Source organism: Oncorhynchus mykiss, chromosome 17, assembly GCF_013265735.2.
Source record: "Oncorhynchus mykiss isolate Arlee chromosome 17, USDA_OmykA_1.1, whole genome shotgun sequence".
In the NCBI taxonomy this organism is placed as follows: Eukaryota; Metazoa; Chordata; class Actinopteri; order Salmoniformes; family Salmonidae; genus Oncorhynchus; species Oncorhynchus mykiss.
In genome coordinates this window covers 88,088,627-88,105,323 of record NC_048581.1, presented here as the reverse complement: position 1 = coordinate 88,105,323, position 16,697 = coordinate 88,088,627, and the positions used below count along the sequence as shown (strand labels likewise).

Below are 16,697 nucleotides of genomic sequence, written 5' to 3'. Positions count from 1 at the left end.
ACATTGGTAGTCAGTGAGCTAAGATGGACTGGCCTAAACTGGACTAAGCTGGGTTAAAACCCTGGATGGGAGACTAAAGAGGAGCTGTAGATACATCAACTCTCCAGTAGGAGATGCTGTAGATAGATCAACTCTCCAGTAGGAGGTGCTGTAGGAAGATCAACTCTCCAATAGGAGGTGCTGTAGGTAGATCAACTCTCCAATAGGAGGTGCTGTAGGTAGATCAACTCTCCAGTAGGAAGTGCTGTGCTATAGACGGATCAACTCTCCAGTAGGAGGTGCTGTAGACAGATCAACTCTCCAGTAGGAGGTGCTGTAGGTAGATCAACTCTCCAATAGGAGGTGCTGTAGGTAGATCAACTCTCCAATAGGAGGTGCTGTAGGTAGATCAACTCTCCAATAGGAGGTGCTGTAGATACATCAACTCTCCAGTAGGAGGTGCTGTAGGTAGATCAACTCTCCAGTAGGAGGTGCTGTAGGTAGATCAACTCTCCAGTAGGAGGTGCTGTAGATAGATCAACTCTCCAGCAGGAGGTGCTGTAGACAGATCAACTCTCCAGTAGGAGGTGCTGTAGATAGATCAACTCTCCAGTAGGAGGTGCTGTAGCTAGATCAACTCTCCAGTAGGAGGTGCTGTAGATAGATCAACTCTCCAGTAGGAGGTGCTGTAGACAGATCAACTCTCCAGTAGGAGGTGCTGTAGACAGATCAACTCTCCAGTAGGAGGTGCTGTAGTTAGATCAACTCTCCAGTAGGAGGTGCTGCCCAGCCTATTGCTTTTTTTCCTGATAGTGTATATAACATTTAACATCTGACGTTGTTTTAAAGTTAAATTCTTCAATATATTTTATATAAGGTTTGGTTACCATAATAACTTAATCCTGTGGCTGACATTCCACCTCAAAACAACAGCTGACGTTGATTTAAAATAAAATGTATTTTCCATGTACATTCCAAGTCACAATACATTGTCAAATTAGGTTGAAACAACATTGATTCTGCGTGTGTGTGTGTGTGTGTAGCGTGTGTGTGTGTGTAGTGTGTGTGTGTGTGTAGTGTGTGTGTGTGTGTAGTGTGTGTGTGTGTGTGTGTGTATAGCGTGTGTAGTGTGTGTGCGTGTGTAGTGTGTAGTGTGTGTGTGTGTGTATAGCGTGTGTAGTGTGTGTGCATGTGTAGTGTGTAGTGTGTGTGTGTGTACCTTTGTGATGGATGTGAACACCTTCTCCAGGACAGGGTTGGGTGTGGCTCGCCAGTGGACTGAGGCAGCGTGGATATGCAAGAGGAAGGCACATGGACTGGCTATGAACCTGAAGGAAAACCAGCAGTAGAAGCCCTATCAGTGAAACCCTATCAGAAAACACACAGCCTATCTGTTGTACCTTATTGTTTTTTAGTATATAAACGATGCACATCATCATCACTTACAGATGGACTCATAAGCCTGGATGAATATCAGTGAAGGAAGCCTTATAAGTTCAGTATCATTTTGTATTCTTCACAATTTAGTGCACACTGCTTCCATTCTCATCGGTGTACTTATATTCACACAATGGCTGACATGACTTGTAGGATATACTTGTTTTTATTATGTATATCTGCCGTTTCAATATCTGTCCAACACCGGCCAAAAGACAGAGGGAAGAGATGAAATAAACTGTAACTAATAAACCATTTTTAAAAAAGAGCAGGACTTTCAAAACATTTTATGTGTCAGGACAAGAGGCCAGGGAGAGAGTAGAGATGAAATATCACGTCATATACATAACTAGTTTGGCACAGCATCAGTGAGTCCTGCCTACAATAGAGTACAGACAAGTGGACTGTCCAAGTGAAGTGTGTTTTCAATAGCACTCAATATGTTAGTGTTCCTTCAGTGTCCTTTAGATAACAGAGAGTATAGATCTAGAGATCATAGAGAGTATAGACCTAGAGATCATAGAGAGTATAGACCTAGAGATCATAGAGAGTATAGACCTAGAGATCATAGCGAGTATAGACCTAGAGAGTAAAGACCTAGAGATCGTAGAGAGTATAGACCTACAGATCGTAGAGAGTATAGACCTAGAGATCGTAGAGAGTATAGACCTAGATATCATAGAGAGTATAGACCTAGATATCACAGAGAGTATAGACCTAGAGATCATAGTGAGTATAGACCCTAGATATCAGAGAGAGTATAGACCTAGATATCATAGAGAGTATAGACCTAGATATCAGAGAGTATAGACCTTGAGATAAGAGAGTATAGACCTAGATATCACAGAGAGTATAGACCTAGATATCAGAGAGTATAGACCTAGAGATAAGAGTATAGACCTAGATATCATAGAGTATAGACCTAGATATAAGAGAGTATAGACCTAGATATCACAGAGAGTATAGACCTAGATATAAGAGAGTATAGACCTAGATATCATAGAGAGTATAGACCTAGATATCACAGAGAGTATAGACCTAGATATCAGAGAGTATAGACCTAGATATCACAGAGAGTATAGACCTAGATATCGGAGAGTATAGACCTAGAGATCATAGAGAGTATAGACCTAGAGATCATAGAGAGTATAGACCTAGAGATCATAGAGAGTATAGACCTAGAGATCATAGAGAGTATAGACCTAGAGATCATAGAGAGTATAGACCTAGAGATCATAGAGAGTATAGACCTAGAGATCATAGAGAGTATAGACCTAGAGATCATAGAGAGTATAGACCTAGAGATCATAGAGAGTATAGACCTAGAGATCATAGAGAGTATAGACCTAGATATCAGAGAGTATAGACCTAGATATCACAGAGAGTATAGACCTAGATATCAGAGAGTATAGACCTAGAGATCATAGCGAGTATAGACCCTAGATTCCAGAGAGTATAGACCTAGATATCAGAGAGAGTATAGACCTAGATATCAGAGAGAGTATAGACCTAGAGATCATAGCGAGTATAGACCTAGAGATCATAGCGAGTATAGACCTAGAGATCATAGAGAGTATAGACCTAGATATCACAGAGAGTATAGACCTAGAGATCATAGAGAGTATAGACCTAGAGATCATAGAGAGTATAGACCTAGACATCATAGAGAGTATAGAGCTAGATATCACAGAGAGTATAGACCTAGATATCATAGAGAGTATAGACCTAGAGATCATAGAGAGTATAGACCTAGACATCATAGAGAGTATAGACCTAGAGATCATAGAGAGTATAGACCTAGAGATCATAGAGAGTATAGACCTTGAGATAAGAGAGTATAGACCTAGATATCACAGAGAGTATAGACCTAGATATCAGAGAGTATAGACCTAGAGATAAGAGTATAGACCTAGATATCATAGAGTATAGACCTAGATATAAGAGAGTATAGACCTAGATATCACAGAGAGTATAGACCTAGATATCAGAGAGAGTATAGACCTAGATATCAGAGAGAGTATAGACCTAGAGATCATAGCGAGTATAGACCTAGAGATCATAGCGAGTATAGACCTAGATATCATAGAGAGTATAGACCTAGATATCACAGAGAGTATAGACCTAGAGATCATAGAGAGTATAGACCTAGAGATCATAGAGAGTATAGACCTAGACATCATAGAGAGTATAGACCTAGATATCACAGAGTATAGACCTAGATATCATAGAGAGTATAGACCTAGAGATCATAGAGAGTATAGACCTAGACATCATAGAGAGTATAGACCTAGATATAAGAGAGTATAGACCTAGAGATCATAGAGAGTATAGACCTAGAGATCATAGAGAGTATAGACCTAGACATCATAGAGAGTATAGACCTAGAGATCATAGAGAGTATAGACCTAGAGATCATAGAGAGTATAGACCTTGAGATAAGAGAGTATAGACCTAGATATCACAGAGAGTATAGACCTAGATATCAGAGAGTATAGACCTAGAGATAAGAGTATAGACCTAGATATCATAGAGTATAGACCTAGATATAAGAGAGTATAGACCTAGATATCACAGAGAGTATAGACCTAGATATCAGAGAGAGTATAGACCTAGATATCAGAGAGAGTATAGACCTAGAGATCATAGCGAGTATAGACCTAGAGATCATAGCGAGTATAGACCTAGAGATCATAGAGAGTATAGACCTAGATATCACAGAGAGTATAGACCTAGAGATCATAGAGAGTATAGACCTAAAGATCATAGAGAGTATAGACCTAGACATCATAGAGAGTATAGACCTAGATATCACAGAGTATAGACCTAGATATCATAGAGAGTATAGACCTAGAGATCATAGAGAGTATAGACCTAGACATCATAGAGAGTATAGACCTAGAGATCATAGAGAGTATAGACCTAGAGATCATAGAGAGTATAGACCTAGATATCAGAGAGAGTATAGACCTAGAGATCATAGCGAGTATAGACCTAGAGATCATAGCGAGTATAGACCTAGAGATCATAGAGAGTATAGACCTAGATATCACAGAGAGTATAGACCTAGAGATCATAGAGAGTATAGACCTAGAGATCATAGAGAGTATAGACCTAGACATCATAGAGAGTATAGACCTAGATATCACAGAGTATAGACCTAGATATCATAGAGAGTATAGACCTAGAGATAATAGAGAGTATAGACCTAGACATCATAGAGAGTATAGACCTAGATATCACAGAGAGTATAGACCTAGATATCATAGAGAGTATAGACCTAGAGATCATAGAGAGTATAGACCTAGACATCATAGAGAGTATAGACCTAGATATCATAGAGTATAGACCTAGATATAAGAGAGTATAGACCTAGATATCACAGAGAGTATAGACCTAGATATAAGAGAGTATAGACCTAGAGATCATAGAGAGTATAGACCTAGAGATCATAGAGAGTATAGACCTAGACATCATAGAGAGTATAGACCTAGAGATCATAGAGAGTATAGACCTAGAGATCATAGAGAGTATAGACCTTGAGATAAGAGAGTATAGACCTAGATATCACAGAGAGTATAGACCTAGATATCAGAGAGTATAGACCTAGAGATAAGAGTATAGACCTAGATATCATAGAGTATAGACCTAGATATAAGAGAGTATAGACCTAGATATCACAGAGAGTATAGACCTAGATATCAGAGAGAGTATAGACCTAGAGATCATAGAGAGTATAGACCTAGAGATCATAGAGAGTATAGACCTAGAGATCATAGAGAGTATAGACCTAGACATCATAGAGAGTATAGACCTAGAGATCATAGAGAGTATAGACCTAGAGATCATAGAGAGTATAGACCTAGAGATCATAGAGAGTATAGACCTAGACATCATAGAGAGTATAGACCTAGATATCACAGAGAGTATAGACCTAGATATCATAGAGAGTATAGACCTAGAGATCATAGAGAGTATAGACCTAGACATCATAGAGAGTATAGACCTAGATATCATAGAGTATAGACCTAGATATAAGAGAGTATAGACCTAGATATCACAGAGAGTATAGACCTAGAGATCATAGAGAGTATAGACCTAGAGATCATAGAGAGTATAGACCTAGACATCATAGAGAGTATAGACCTAGATATCACAGAGTATAGACCTAGATATCATAGAGAGTATAGACCTAGAGATCATAGAGAGTATAGACCTAGACATCATAGAGAGTATAGACCTAGAGATCATAGAGAGTATAGACCTAGAGATCATAGAGAGTATAGACCTAGAGATAATAGAGAGTATAGACCTAGACATCATAGAGAGTATAGACCTAGATATCACAGAGAGTATAGACCTAGATATCATAGAGAGTATAGACCTAGAGATCATAGAGAGTATAGACCTAGACATCATAGAGAGTATAGACCTAGATATCATAGAGTATAGACCTAGATATAAGAGAGTATAGACCTAGATATCACAGAGAGTATAGACCTAGATATAAGAGAGTATAGACCTAGAGATCATAGAGAGTATAGACCTAGAGATCATAGAGAGTATAGACCTAGACATCATAGAGAGTATAGACCTAGAGATCATAGAGAGTATAGACCTAGAGATCATAGAGAGTATAGACCTTGAGATAAGAGAGTATAGACCTAGATATCACAGAGAGTATAGACCTAGATATCAGAGAGTATAGACCTAGAGATAAGAGTATAGACCTAGATATCATAGAGTATAGACCTAGATATAAGAGAGTATAGACCTAGATATCACAGAGAGTATAGACCTAGATATCAGAGAGAGTATAGACCTAGAGATCATAGAGAGTATAGACCTAGAGATCATAGAGAGTATAGACCTAGAGATCATAGAGAGTATAGACCTAGACATCATAGAGAGTATAGACCTAGAGATCATAGAGAGTATAGACCTAGAGATCATAGAGAGTATAGACCTAGAGATCATAGAGAGTATAGACCTAGACATCATAGAGAGTATAGACCTAGATATCACAGAGAGTATAGACCTAGATATCATAGAGAGTATAGACCTAGAGATCATAGAGAGTATAGACCTAGACATCATAGAGAGTATAGACCTAGATATCATAGAGTATAGACCTAGATATAAGAGAGTATAGACCTAGATATCACAGAGAGTAGACCTAGATATAAGAGAGTATAGACCTAGAGATCATAGAGAGTATAGACCTAGAGATCATAGAGAGTATAGACCTAGAGATCATAGAGAGTATAGACCTAGAGATCATAGCGAGTATAGACCTAGAGATCATAGAGAGTATAGACCTAGAGATCATAGCAAGTATAGACCTAGAGATCATAGCGAGTATAGACCTAGAGATCATAGAGAGTATAGACCTAGACATCATAGCATAGAGAACATAGAGCGAAGCGACATACTCAGTAATGGTGAAATGTGTTTTCAATAGCACTCCATCTGCTTGTGTTGCTTGTCCTTTGTCACTATAGCCTGGACTGTTTTTACAGTTGAAAATCATACCAATAGTAATAAAAAAACCAGACAGAAAACACACTCGTCTAACAGATTCAAACCCCTTTGACCCAGCCATTCCAACATTGGTTAGCCACACTGTGGGTAAGCCAGAAAACACACTCGTCTAACAGATTCAAACCCCTTTGACCCGGCCATTCCAACATTGGTTAGCCACACTGTGGGTAAGCCAGAAAACACACTTGTCTAACAGATTCAAACCCCTTTGACCCGGCCATTCCAACATTGGTTAGCCTCACCGTGTGGATAAGTCACTAGTCTACATTAAAGGTTAGCCACACTGTGGGTAAGCCAGAAAACACACAACAGAGGTTAACTGTGGTAAGCCAGAAGTCTAGCGTAGAGCAAGCGGTGTGGTATATTGTAAGGTGGTAAGCCTGGTCCCAGATATGTAAATGTACAATGACCAGGAAGTTGGCTACGCCGCATACAGATCTGGGATCAGGCTAAAGGAAGGGGAACTGTGGTGGAATCTGACACTACACGCCCGGTTTGGCAGTCATTCAGCCAGCCAGAGTAGTGTGGTTGATTAGAATGTGAGAAATTAAAAAAAATCCCTATTCCCCCTCCCCCTCTTCCTCCTGTCATTCCAGTTCACAAGCTATGAAAAATGTGACTATTGTCCAAACGCACTGCATTAGGGTGAACAACTGAGTCAGAGGGGGGAAAACACACTTCGGTTTCACCTTGTGTTAAACATGAGTCCATAAAAGGAAGGTAATGATGCTGTATCTACCACGTCGATCAGGAGTCACTAGGCCCTATTTCAGTGGGATGAAACACTGAAACACTGAATTACAACAGATAGAAATGTAATGAAAAGAGCTGACGCGATTCGCTATGCTAACCTGACACACATCCCCTGATCACATCTGATCTACACTATACATTTCTTATCTCAACATTCTGTAACGGGGAACCAACACGAACAGACACCAGGGCTTTCCTGTTTTATCAAATGTCCGTTATTTACACCACAGAGTAAACTAGTTGAATTATCAGTGTTTACACTATAGGGTAAACTAGTTGAATTATTAGTGTTTACACTATAGGGTAAACTAGTTGAATTATCAGTGTTTACACTATAGGGTAAACTAGTTTATTATCAGTGTTTACATCACAGGGTAAACTAGTTTATTATCAGTGTTTACATCACAGGGTAAACTAGTTGAATTATTAGTGTTTACACTATAGGGTAAACTAGTTGAATTATCAGTGTTTATACCACAGGGTAAACTAGGTTATTATCAGTGTTTATACCACAGGGTAAACTAGGTTATTATCAGTGTTTATACCACAGGGTAAACTAGGTTAATATCAGTGTTTATACCACAGGGTAAACTAGGTTAATATCAGTGTTTATACCACAGGGTAAACTAGGTTATTATCAGTGTTTACATCAGTGTAAACTAGTTTATAATCAGGTATTTACACCATAGAGTAAACTAGTTGAATTGTCAGTGTTTATGCGATAGGCCAGGCTATAAGTTCAAATCTCAGTTTGCTTTACTGTCTAGTGTTTAGTTTTACGCCAATAATTTGGACACAACAGTTTAATGTAGCTTACATCCTTGTGTATAATGTGCATTGAAGCCTCAGGGAGCATTAAATGTGATACCTAGATGATTCTCGATCTGTTCAGTATGTTGATAAGTGCTCTGACTGACAGAGTCTTCACCAGAGTGGGAGTTGTCTCCTCCTTTAGATGTCTCATCTGGCTCAGTGAATTAGAGCCTTCAGCTTCCATCGGTGAGTCAAGACAGAAAACATTTTGTCGCCGACACAGCAAATTATTTTCTGTTTGCGGTCCTATGATTCTGGCACCCAACAGCGTTACTAGATATTGCCTAGCGTAGGTTATGTACACTGTATTTATCCAGGTTGTACTGTATTTATCCAGGTTGTATCTCCTTGTGAGGCCAAGTACTTAGGTAACAATACTTTAAAGTACTTCAGTTTACTATTTATCTTTCTCACTACTTTTACTCCCTTACATTCCTAAATAAAATATATACTTTTTACTCCCATACTGACACTAAAAAGTACTCGTTACATTTAGAACTCTCGGACAGGACAGTAAAATAGTCCAATTTACGCACCTATCAACATAACACATTGTGATGCCTACTGCCTCTGATCTGGCGGATTCACTAAATAAAAATACTGCTGTTTTTAAATGATGTTGGAGCGTGCCCATCTTTATTTATTATTTTGTTAAATCGGGCAGTCTGGTTTGCTTAATATAAGGAATTTAATGTATAGGGGTGGCAGTAGTGGTTAGAGCGGTGGACTAGTAACCGGAAGGTTGCAAGTTCAAACCCCCGAGCTGACAAGGTACAAATCTGTCGTTCTGCCCCTGAACAGGCAGTTAACCCACTAGGCCGTCATTGAAAATAAGAATTTGTTCTTAACTGACTTGCCTAGTTAAATAAAGGTAAAATAAAAAAATAGCATTAATACGTTTTCTATGAAGGTATCTTTACTTTTACTCAAGTATTACAACTGATGACTTTTTCCACTCCTGGCTAACTCAGTTGGAAAGAGGACAGTTTGAGGGTTACTACTACAACTGGTCTCCTGATGGTTTCGAATACAACTGGTCTCCTGATGGTTTCTAATACAACTGGTCTCCTGATGGTTACTACTACAACTGGTCTCCTGATGGTTACTAATACAACTGGTCTCCTGATGGTTACTAATACAACTGGTCTCCTGATGGTTTCGAATACAACTGGTCTCCTGATGGTTACTAATACAACTGGTCTCCTGATGGTTACTAATACAACTGGTCTCCTGATGGTTACTAATACAACTGGTCTCCTGATGGTTACTAATACAACTGGTCTCCTGATGGTTACTAATACAACTGGTCTCCTGATGGTTACTAATACAACTGGTCTCCTGATGGTTACTACTACAACTAGTCTACTGATGGTTACTACTACAACTGGTCTCCTGATGGTTACTAATATAACTGGTCTCCTGATGGTTACTAATATAACTGGTCTCCTGATGGTTACTACTACAATTGGTCTCCTGATGGTTACTAATACAACTGGTCTCCTGATGGTTACTAATACAACTGGTCTCCTGATGGTTACTAATACAACTGGTCTCCTGATGGTTACTAATACAACTGGTCTCCTGATGGTTACTACTACAACTGGTCTACTGATGGTTACTACTACAACTGGTCTCCTGATGGTTACTAATATAACTGGTCTCCTGATGGTTACTAATACAACTGGTCTCCTGATGGTTACTAATACAACTGGTCTCCTGATGGTTACTACTACAACTGGTCTCCTGATGGTTACTAATACAACTGGTCTCCTGATGGTTACTACTACAACTGGTCTCCTGATGGTTACTAATACAACTGGTCTCCTGATGAGTACTAATACAACTGGTCTCCTGATGGTTACTACTACAACTGGTCTCCTGATGGTTACTAATACAACTGGTCTCCTGATGGTTACTAATACAACTGGTCTCCTGATGGTTACTACTACAACTGGTCTCCTGATGGTTACTAATACAACTGGTCTCCTGATGGTTACTAATACAACTGGTCTCCTGATGGTTACTAATACAACTGGTCTCCTGATGGTTACTAATACAACTGGTCTCCTGATGGTTATACTACAACTGGTCTCCTGATGGTTATACTACAACTGGTCTCCTGATGGTTACTAATACAACTGGTCTCCTGATGGTTACTAATACAACTGGTCTCCTGATGGTTACTACTACAACTGGTCTACTGATGGTTACTACTACAACTGGTCTCCTGATGGTTACTAATATAACTGGTCTCCTGATGGTTACTAATATAACTGGTCTCCTGATGGTTACTACTACAATTGGTCTCCTGATGGTTACTAATACAACTGGTCTCCTGATGGTTACTAATACAACTGGTCTCCTGATGGTTACTAATACAACTGGTCTCCTGATGGTTACTAATACAACTGGTCTCCTGATGGTTACTACTATAACTGGTCTACTGATGGTTACTACTACAACTGGTCTCCTGATGGTTACTAATATAACTGGTCTCCTGATGGTTACTACTACAACTGGTCTCCTGATGGTTACTAATACAACTGGTCTCCTGATGGTTACTAATACAACTGGTCTCCTGATGGTTTCGAATACAACTGGTCTCCTGATGGTTACTACTACAACTGGTCTCCTGATGGTTACTAATACAACTGGTCTCCTGATGGTTACTAATACAACTGGTCTCCTGATGGTTACTACTACAACTGGTCTCCTGATGGTTACTAATACAACTGGTCTCCTGATGGTTACTAATACAACTGGTCTCCTGATGGTTACTACTACAACTGGTCTCCTGATGGTTACTAATACAACTGGTCTCCTGATGGTTACTACTACAACTGGTCTCCTGATGGTTACTAATACAACTGGTCTCCTGATGAGTACTAATACAACTGGTCTCCTGATGGTTACTACTACAACTGGTCTCCTGATGGTTACTAATACAACTGGTCTCCTGATGGTTACTAATACAACTGGTCTCCTGATGGTTACTACTACAACTGGTCTCCTGATGGTTACTAATACAACTGGTCTCCTGATGGTTACTAATACAACTGGTCTCCTGATGGTTACTAATACAACTGGTCTCCTGATGGTTACTAATACAACTGGTCTCCTGATGGTTATACTACAACTGGTCTCCTGATGGTTATACTACAACTGGTCTCCTGATGGTTACTACTACAACTGGTCTCCTGATGGTTACTAATACAACTGGTCTCCCGATGGTTACTAATACAACTGGTATTCTGAGCAGGGAACGATGATAGGACCAGAGACAGAAGCAACAGGAAGAGACATATTAAAACATCCATTTTCTTCCTTGGGACCAGACCATTTAAACAAACCCTGGGCCATGCTGCTAAGCAGACTTGGGTTCAAGTACTATTCTAAACATAAACAATTAAAAAAATGTCTAGCCTGCCTGAAGTGCCAGATGGGAGGGGTTTCCAGTTTTGGGACTATTCTAATTGGTCAATTTAACCAGGCAAGCTCAATCAAGCCCAAATAAAGTACTATTGAAAATACATCCTGTTGGAAGCCAGGTCTGTTGCCAAGAGACAGAGGCAGTGCTGAAACTACAACGGCTTGTAAATCCTGTGACAGTCAACAATATCTGAGAGCAGCAACAGTGGTGGGAGCCACCTGAGCTAGTCCGGCAAGCTAGCTGTCTCTCTCTGAGCTAGTCCGGCAAGCTAGCTGTCTCTCTCTGAGCTAGTCCGGCTAGCTGTCTCTCTCTGAGCTAGTCCGGCAAGCTAGCTGTCTCTCTCTGAGCTAGTCCGGCAAGCTAGCTGTCTCTCTCTGAGCTAGTCCGGCAAGCTAGCTGTCTCTCTCTGAGCTAGTCCGGCTAGCTGTCTCTCTCTGAGCTAGTCCGGCAAGCTAGCTGTCTCTCTCTGAGCTAGTCCGGCAAGCTAGCTGTCTCTCTCTGAGCTAGTCCGGCAAGCTAGCGGTCTCTCTCTGAGCTAGTCCGGCAAGCTAGCTGTCTCTCTCTGAGCTAGTCCGGCAAGCTAGCGGTCTCTCTCTGAGCTAGTCCGGCAAGCTAGCTGTCTCTCTCTGAGCTAGTCCGGCAAGCTAGCTGTCTCTCTCTGAGCTAGTCCGGCTAGCTGTCTCTCTCTGAGCTAGTCCGGCAAGCTAGCTGTCTCTCTCTGAGCTAGTCCGGCTAGCTGTCTCTCTCTGAGCTAGTCCGGCAAGCTAGCTGTCTCTCTCTGAGCTAGTCCGGCAAGCTAGCTGTCTCTCTCTGTCTGTATGGCAGTTGAAAAAAACTGCCATATAAACCACAAAATGAATGTAGCCTAGAGGTGTGCGTACATGAGAAAGAGTGTAAAGAGATGTTGAGTGAACTGATGGATGCTCTGTTTACATAAACAGCTTGTATTAGCCAAGCCAAATCAGTTCAATAGAAAAGGATTAGGTAAAGACATGTTTATTAAGGCCAAAACAGTCTGAAACTGTTTTTTTTTTTTGTTGTTACTTAATCCTCCTCACAGAGAAAAGGTCTCCAAGGTACAGGTTAAAGACAAATATGATGCAACAGAGATAATCATACTTCATGTGTCATTATTGGCCCAGTTCAACACAGTTCATGAATTGGCTTATAAATTAACTGGCTTATGGCCTACAAAAACTGAACTTTCAACACAATCAACTTCTGTTCTAGACCGTGTTTATGTGCCAAGTGAATGTGATGATTGGCTACTTCACAACTTCCAGTAACAATCCCTTATTCTTCTGAGAGGTGAGGAAGGACCCTTATTTCCAGAAACAAACCCTTATTCCCCTGAGAGGTGAGGAAGGACTAAGGTCCCTTATTTCCAGAAACAAACCCTTATTCCCCTTTGTATTGGTGAAGATCTAGGGAGTTATCTCAGAGTAGTTATTTTTCATTTAACTAGGCAAGTCAGTTAAGAATAAATTCTTATTGCCTTGTTCAGAACAACAGATTGTCAGCTCGGGATTCGATCCAGCAACCTTTCGGTAACTGTCCCAACGCTCTAACCACTAGGCTACCTGCCACCCCAAAGATCAGGTACCTCTGCCCATTTAATCTTATTCATTGTGATCTAAAGACAACATTTCGGCCCCACTAGTCAAAGCAAGTAAAGCAGGACTCCGACTGAGAGTCGGAGATGATTTATGATTTATGAATATGGGCTCTGCAAGTACAAGATGGCCAGCAGTTTGGTGAAATGCCCACAATGTTCAGAGCCATTATGAAAAACGTACAATATCACTCCATCCATCGCAATGCTTCAGCCTGGATTTCCGCCAAACTTTCCCCGACTAACCCTGAAACCCAAGGGACAACAGTAACAAGGAAAAAAAACCTGTAAGATTCTAAAACTAGTCAAAGCAAGTTTATACCAGAAGCTAATTAAACAGAAAATGAACCCATCGCCTCCTCTCTCATTCATGACAAATAGGCCTAGTTCCCACATAGATGTGACGAGTCCCAACCCAACCCATGACACATAGGCTAGGGCAGGGTTCTGCAATCCTCTTCCTGGAGAGCTAATCTCCTGTAGGTTTTCACTCCAATACCACCTGTCACTAAACCTGATTCAGTTTATCAACCAGCTAAATTATTACAATCAGGTGTGCTAGACTAGGAGCGTAAAAACCTACAGGAGGGTAGCTCTCCGGGAACAGGGTTGTAGAAACCTGGGCTAGGCTATATACTGTATGTCGGTCCCCAACCAGGCCTGAGGCTGTTTGGTAATGATGATAAGCTCTTTAGGTATGGATGGGCGGACTGTCATGAATACTGGTAATGGACTGATTTGTGATCCTGCAGCCCTGATGTGTCCGTTTCTCAGTGACAAAGGGTCTGTTATAACCAGTTTATAACGTTTTTTTCTCCCCACCATGTCTATAGCCATGATTGCTGAACATGGTTTGAATTAAAAGGCAACCTGGACTGGAGATTGTGGGACGTGTGCTTTCTAAAGAAAATAACTTTGTAATAACTGACCCTGACAATACAGGCCAGCTCTGAGAACTGCTTGCAAACGTTGTCATCAAGTTGTTGTACTGTCACTGTCGGCCATAGATATTATATCAATGGATAATGAGCTTATTTTCGATATCTATTGTTAGATGCTTTGTATGAGTTGGCTTTTACTAGGACAGGGGTAGACAACTAGATTTTGCAGCGGGACGATGTCTGTCCGAGCGGATGGTAAAGGGGCTGGAACATAATTATAATAACTTGTACACTCAAATTGACCACAAGAAAGCCCAAAAGGAGGTTGTATTTGAAAATAACATAATCATTTCCTACCTTGATTACATTGAGATACGATCACATATGTCTCTTATTATTTGTGGGAATACTTGGGTACAGATTTTTAAAAAATATTGGTGATTTTACAGTTGTTTTGTTTTTTACCCAAAAAGTTTAAACTTTGGAAGACCAAAGAAAAACACTTGAGGAACGGCTTTGGCCCGTAGGCCAGCTGTTGCCGACCCCTGCCCTACGAAGTAGCAAGCAGCTAGAGGTTCGCGTAGCTAGCATAAGGCTGACATGGATGGACAACCATAGAGATCCTATTAAATCATAAATCTATGGGACTACCCCCCAAAAAAATACGATGGCAAGGACATTTTTATTTTTCAATCGAAGACTCGTGCGTGCATTTACGGCCGGGCGGGTGTTATCTTCAAGAAATAGTTGATAAAAGAAAACATGAGGGAAAAAACGTCATGGTAACATGACTTAGAAAAGCAAAATAGTGCATACCTCTCAAATAGTATTCTGACAGCAAAGATCCCCACAGCCAACGGTAAGGCAGAGAGTAAGTGCCCGGCTTTTGGATACTCCACCCCGGGCGCTGGGTCTGCAAGATCCGCCCAAGTCACATTATGTGGGAGCCAAAACCTCTCGTTCCAAAACCACACTGAAAGAGCAGCCATGATCACCAAAAGTGGCTTCGATTTAAGAAATGTAATCCTCTGGAGAAAAAATAAAACGATGGAAACGTTTCCACCGCCCTTCCTTTGAGTCCAGAAACGTTTTGTTGTCCGTGATAGAATTGTTGGATGGATGAAATTAAAAAGGCCTCACAACAGAGCAATCATCAAAGACAGTCCAGAAAGAACAAAGATTTTTTTTTTTTACTAAAAAAAGACCACAGCTTGTGGTTTAAGATGGGAAGAAATGTGGGCAGAACAAACGAGAAGGTGGGCAGAGCCAAGCATGAGCTAGCGAGATCCTATTGGCTCGTTCTAGCAACAGGGAACGCCTACTCTGTGAAGTGCGCATGTGCAAGAATTCTCCTTTGCACTCCTAAACAACGCAATTCTTTAACACTTTGGTAAAGGGTAAGCGTCTACATAACATATTCCACTCTGCTCGTCACATATTCTAGTTTTGGGAAGATAAACCTGTATTGAGATCAATTGTTTCATCGACGAGAAAACTATCAGAATATCGGCCAGAATCCAATTCAATTCAAGGGGCTTTATTGGCATGGGAAACGTGTGTTAACGTTGCCAACATTGTTAACGTTGGCCAGAATCCATCTCATTCCATCTTCTCCCACTGCCGGGCACTGGGCTTCCTCTCACTACCATATTTGGAAGTGAGTGGAGACTCCAGGCGGATGCTTCACATGTATACATCATTTGAAATAGATTTCTCATTGTTCTGTCTGTGGTATGAAGATGGCGACGTTGGCTAGCCAAACTGCGCATGTGGTGCAAGCCGTTAAATATAAAGCACTTATTCAATACAAAGTTGTTTTTGACGAAAATTAAAACGTGTCAATTTGTCACATTCACGAGGTTGGCGTAATAACATGTTCAACTACTTAAGACACTGGCTTGAATATAGGTTCTTCCTTTAGATTTCGAGAAAATTAACAACTAAGAAATATTTTTTCACTTCTCTCATCGACTTCGCAAATTTCAAACCCTGGTGTAACAGTATAATTTTAGACCGTCCCATCGCCCATACCCGGGCGCGAAATAGGGACCTTCTGCACACATCAACAGTCACCCTCGAAGCATCGTTACCCATCGCGCCACAAAAGCCGCGGCCCTTGCAGAGCAAGGGGGAACTACTACTTCAAGGTCTCAGAGCAAGTGACGTCACTGATTGAAACGCTATTTAGCGCCCGTTTCACATCCGTTACACTGGCCTGGTCTTCTTGGTCTGTTTAGCAAGCGTTCCCGGTAGT

At 40.7% G+C, this 16,697-nt stretch overlaps 1 protein-coding gene across 1 annotated transcript in view; it reads right to left on the bottom strand.

The window, feature by feature from the left end:
* LOC110494816 (ceramide synthase 5) overlaps nt 1-15,690 on the bottom strand; it is a 53,841-nt gene extending 38,151 nt beyond the window's left edge. The window contains exons 1-2 of the mRNA XM_036950921.1: nt 15,260-15,690; nt 1,199-1,307 (exon numbers count right to left, since the gene is read on the bottom strand). Coding sequence (XP_036806816.1) covers nt 1,199-1,307; nt 15,260-15,432 — 282 coding nt within the window. The 5' untranslated portion in view covers nt 15,433-15,690. The remainder of the gene's footprint in view (nt 1-1,198; nt 1,308-15,259) is intronic.
* Between the last annotated feature and the right edge of the window lie 1,007 nt (nt 15,691-16,697).